The sequence below is a fragment of the Elephantulus edwardii genome, unplaced genomic scaffold, assembly GCF_000299155.1.
Source record: "Elephantulus edwardii isolate Elephantulus edwardi_28Jun2011 unplaced genomic scaffold, EleEdw1.0 scaffold00314, whole genome shotgun sequence".
In the NCBI taxonomy this organism is placed as follows: Eukaryota; Metazoa; Chordata; class Mammalia; order Macroscelidea; family Macroscelididae; genus Elephantulus; species Elephantulus edwardii.
This window is the reverse complement of record NW_006400064.1, coordinates 1,428,736-1,433,946: the sequence shown is the minus strand read 5'-3', so window position 1 is coordinate 1,433,946 and position 5,211 is coordinate 1,428,736. Positions and strand designations below refer to the sequence as shown.

Genomic DNA, 5,211 nt, shown 5'->3' with positions numbered 1-5,211 from the left:
ATTGGCACAGGATAGAGCAGGGTTTAGGGCTGTTGTACATAGGGTCGCTATGAGTTGCAAAAGACTCGACGGCACATAACAACAACAACAGCAATGGGAGCCTACCAATACCCTGCCTATAGAATTATGAGCCATCAATTCCTTTGCTCAATCATTAGGCAAATATTGTCATGTTGTCTAGCTGTGCTGATTACTGTGGGAGATTTTAAAAAGTAACTTAAAGGAGTTTAAGTTTAGTTCTGAAGGTAAGACATGACCATGCATATTAAGTAATAAATGTTGTGTTGTGTTGACAATTACTTTTGATTAAGGTCAGGTGAGCTGTTGGGAAAGAGGATGTGGTACTGGTACTGGCTCTGGCAGGAATCAGCTGGGAGGAGGGCTGTGAGGGTGGACAGAGGGTGGAGCAGGGCATGGAGAGGGGACAGAGGTGGATTAAGTCTCATTACCTAAGCTGTGCCGCCACCGAGAGCACCATGCTCCACAGAAGTGTTTTTCAATAGAACACATGCATGTTGACCAAGCAATTCCAGAGGAATGCTACAAAATGGGTTTATGCTTTAGCAGTTCAAGGGAAGTGGTAAATTGAGATAGACTTCTACTAAGTTTTTTTAATAGGATCATTATATTCAGAATTTTTTTTGTTATGAATCTTCTCTTATGAAAATATAAATTCTATTGTGAACATTTTGCAAACAAATCATGTTCAGAGAGACTGAATTTGAAAGGAACAAAGTCTGAATTCAGAGGCTGTATATTTGATCGTTTTAATGTGAAACCTATACTTGGACCAGGAGGCAGTCGTCAGAACAGAGCAAGGGAACACTGTATGGTTCAAAATTGGGAAGGGCGTACACCAGGGATGCATCCTGTCTCCATACCTTGTCAACCTATATGCAGAACAGATTATCCGGGAGGCTGGGCTCTATGAGGAGAAATGTGGGGTCAAGATTGGTGGACAATTTATCAACAATCTGCGTTATGCAGATGACACAACCCTGCTTGCTGAAGCTGAAGAGGACCTGCAGCACCTGCTGCAGAGGGTCAAGGACTGCAGCCTCCAATATGGATTGAGGCTTAATGTCAGGAAGACAAAGATTCTCACCACTGGACCAATTGGCAGCATCAGGATGGATGGTGAAGAGATTGAGATTGTACACAGCTTTAGTGTGCTTGGCTCCACGATCAACAGTCTTGGCACCAGCGGCCAGGAAATTAAAAGGTGCATTGCCATGGGAAAATCTGCTGTTAGGGACCTCTCCAGAGTACTGAAGAGCAATGGTGTATCCCTGGAGACTAAGGTGTGTTTGATATAGGCCATGGTCTTCGCAATCACTTGTTATGCATCAGAGAGTTGGACAATGACCAAGGAGGATAGAAAGAGAATTGATGCCTTTGAGCTGTGGTGCTGGAGAAGAGTATTGAGAATACCATGGACTGCTAGGAAAACAAACAGATTTGTCCTGGAAAGGGTTAAACCGGGTGGCTCCTTGGAGGCAAGGATTCTGCGGCTCCGTCTAACATACTTTGGACATGTGGCGAGGAGAGACCGGTCCTTGGAGAAGGACATCATGCTTGGGAGAGTGGAGGGACAGCGCAGAAGGGGAAGGCCCTCTATGAGTTGGATTGATTCAGTGACTGGGGTAATCAGGATGGGAGTGTCAGAGACAGTGCAATTGGCACAGGACAGAGCAGAGTTTAGGGCTTTTGTACATAGGGTCGCTATGAGTCGCAAGTGACTTGACTGCACATAACAACAACAACATATTTGAAAAGTTCCTATGGCATTCACAGACTATTTTCTCTGTGACTGCTTTGTCATCACTGTAATCTTCAGCTTGCCTCAAAATTATGTCCTGGTTTTTCTGGTGCTCAATTCCCCAGACTTTTCCTGAACACCAGCAGCTCCTTAACACTTCTTACTCTACCACCCATGGTGGTTGCTCTTGCTCCAACTTGAAAATCACATATGGTTTGCTGAATGGGTATCCCAGTGTGATTAAGTTATTATAGTGTTCTAGCATCACATTCCAGTACAGGTTTCTCTGATCAGGATCCAACTGCTGCCACTCCTCCTGGGTGAAGTCAATAGCCACATCTTTGAATGTCACCGTCTCCCTATCTTGTGCCACTCTCATGATTTCTGAAACATGTGAGCCAGTCGTTATAGTTACTGTGCCAATCCATCTTGTTTTGTGTCTTATTGAAAAGTGGGTCACGGACAAAATCCTGTGACTCCATCATTTCTTCTTTCTGGAGGGGGTTAGACTTGTGAAGGCAGATCACGAGCTGCGGGCACTGGCCCCAACTCCACACTCCAGTGCCACCCCAGCACAGCGGGCAGCGCCGAGGCCCGGCAGCCGGGGACTGCAGCAGGCTTGGGAGAACAGCGCCGCCCACGGTTCCAACTTCTACTAAATTTGATGTTAAAAACTACACACTATTTCTCATTTTCAGGCCACCATTATGACGGCAACTCCTGTCAGTGGTGGTCACCAGGATGCCAACCTTTGGGCCTCACATAAGAAGATGCTGGCAGAGCCCCTGAGAGACAGTGATGTTGAGGTGCGGTTTTTGTAGAAGCTTTGGTTTAAATCCATAGTTCTAATCATGAATTAACTTTATGAGTAGCTAGATATCCTTAAGAAGAAATTTAAATAGCTGTTAACTCTCCAACTCACAGAGTTCTGTGCTGTGCTGTAGCAGACTGGGGCTGGGGGTGTGGAGGAGGAAGGGCTCATTACAATGTGATTTCTAGGTTCCTTGTAGAAAGAGTGTGAATCTTATGCCCAGCAGCATCTTTGCTTGTTTTTATAACAGTTTTATTGAGATATAGTTCATATTGCATACAAGTATCCCATTTAAAGGGCACAATTTGATGTTTATTCACTATGTCCACAGTGTTGTACAATCATCACAATTACTTTTGAACATCCTTATCTCCAAGGGAAACCCCACACCTGTCAGTAGTCCTCGCTGATGGCTTCCCAGCCCCTGGCAACCACTAATCTACCTTTTATTTTTGTGAATTTGCCCACATATGTTTTTGTTGTTTATGTTTTAAATTTTATACTGATTTCTTTACAAAGTTTGAATACATTATTTTTTCCACAAAAGATCCTTCCTCTTTCCTTTACCCACCCACCATCGAATTGTGCAACCCCATGATTACTACCCCACCTCCCTGTGCATCCTCACTCCTCTGCTTCCACCCTTCACCCCTCTTGGATCCTCATACTCCTTCTACAATAATGATTTTATATAGTATTTGTCCTTGTGGGATTGAGTTTGTCCACTCAGCAAAATGCTCTTCAGTCCCTCCCAAGTAAATTACAAAATCATTACTCCTGCGTGCTGTGTAGTATTCCATTGTATGAATGTACCACAACTTCTCAATCCATTTGTTTGTGGTTGGACATCTGGGCTGTTTACATGTTCCTGCAGTGGTGAATAATGCTGCTATGAACATTGGTGTACAAGTTTCCATTTGAGCCTCAGTTCTTATTTTCTTGGGGTATATTCCAAGCAATACAATAGCTGGGTCATATGGAATTTCTATGTTCAGCTTTTTGAGGAAGCACCATACTGCCATCTAGAGTGGTTATCCAAGTATGTTTTAAGTAAGAAGGAATGAGGAATATTATTCAAAGAGGCAGAAACTTGGTGAGATGTAGGGATGAAAATGACAGAGCGGTATAGAATTAAGATGGACACTTACTTTCATTTCCTTTTCTTGTAAGTCATTTTGTTTTCCTTAATTCAGTTCTTTTTCTTGTGGTAAAAAATTTTAGAAGATTTATGCTAGTCCTTAAGTATTATAGGAACCTTTTTAATTTTGTTGTTTCCGTTATTAGCTTATGAGGACATAATGGGTATAGATGTATTCTTTAGGATGTTGTTATTTGATTGGAACAAAATTATAAACTAAAATGTATTTTATTCCCACCAGGTTTACAACATCATTAAGAAGGAGAGTAATCGGCAGAAGGTTGGACTGGAGCTGATTGCCTCAGAAAATTTTACCAGCCGAGCTGTTTTGGAGGCCCTGGGCTCCTGCTTAAATAACAAATACTCTGAGGGGTATCCAGGCCAGAGGTGTGTGACTGTGTGAACACTGATTCTCAGACGCAGGCTTTCTAGGCCTCTCTTGCTCTCTATCATCATTCTTTTGTTATGCCTGGCATGTGATACTGCTGATATTCTTGGAACAGGTATAAATGTTCAGGTTAGCATATTTTGGTCTCTATAGGGATTTTCTAGAATGATAGTCTATTATAAAGAGAGTGCTGAGCTGCTGACCTAAACTGGATTAATGCCGTGCAAGATGGTTGTTGCTATACAAGTAATTGAACTGATTTCAGGAATGGCCAGGAAATGGAAAGGAATATATAGTAATAGACACAATCTCTGCATTATGTATGTTGGATAGAGTAAGGAATTGCACTGCCAACCCACAGGCACGCAGTTCTAATCCACCAGCTGCACTACTGGAGAAAGATGGGCAATCTCCTACCATGCAATTTTCAGCCTCTGAAAACCTGCTGGAGGCTCAGCTGCGAATTAGTTCTGACTCAGCAGAACACAACATTTCGCCCTGAGAACCACAATAAGTTATATTCATTTGGTTTTTTTTACCTTCATTGTGATTGTTGTTGGGTGCCATTGAGTCAACTGTGATTCATAGTTACCCTGCCTCCACCCTCAAGATCTCCAGCATGCTCAAGCCCAAGCCCACTGTTGTAGTCAAGTGTCAGTCCATCTCATTAAGGATCTTCCTGTCTCTTGCTGACCTACTTTTTAAAGCATGATGTCTTTTTCTCCCAGGGCTGCCTCTTCCTGGAAGCATCTTCAAGGTATATAAGACAAAGTTTCACCATCCTTTCTTCTAAGGAGCACCATAGTTGCACTTCTTCAAAGACAGATCTGTTTGTTCTTTGGGCAGTTAATACTCTTTTATACAGTAGTCTTCTCCAGCACTCAAAGACATTGATTCTTCTTCTGTCTTCCTTATTTATTGCCCAGCTTTCACATGCATAACAAACACTTGAAAACACCATGGTTGCATCATGTGTCCCTTTAACCTGACATCCTTGCTCTTTACCACCTTAAAGAGGTCCTTGACAGCAGATCTCCCCAATGCAGCATGTCTTGATTTCTTTTTTTTTTCTATAATTATATTTTATTAATTTTCATAAACATTTACAGAGATTT

At 42.4% G+C, this 5,211-nt stretch overlaps 2 protein-coding genes across 2 annotated transcripts in view; one reads left to right on the top strand and one right to left on the bottom strand.

Moving 5' to 3' along the window:
• Positions 1–1,919: 1,919 nt before the first annotated feature.
• LOC102868911 (zinc finger protein 569-like) lies at positions 1,920–2,138 on the bottom strand. The gene has a single exon (XM_006901206.1). The coding sequence runs from the start codon at positions 2,136–2,138 to the stop codon at positions 1,920–1,922; it is 219 nt and encodes a 72-aa protein (XP_006901268.1).
• Positions 2,139–2,466: 328 nt separating this feature from the next.
• SHMT1 (serine hydroxymethyltransferase 1 (soluble)) overlaps positions 2,467–5,211 on the top strand; it is a 59,297-nt gene continuing 56,552 nt past the window's right edge. The window contains exons 1-2 of the mRNA XM_006901205.1: positions 2,467–2,565; positions 3,950–4,095. Coding sequence (XP_006901267.1) covers positions 2,467–2,565; positions 3,950–4,095 — 245 coding nt within the window. The remainder of the gene's footprint in view (positions 2,566–3,949; positions 4,096–5,211) is intronic.

What these genes read in the sequence shown, in the direction of transcription:
- LOC102868911 (XM_006901206.1), bottom strand. Translation starts at nt 2,138, where the DNA reads ATGAGAGTGGCACAAGATAGGGAGACGGTGACATTCAAAGATGTGGCT.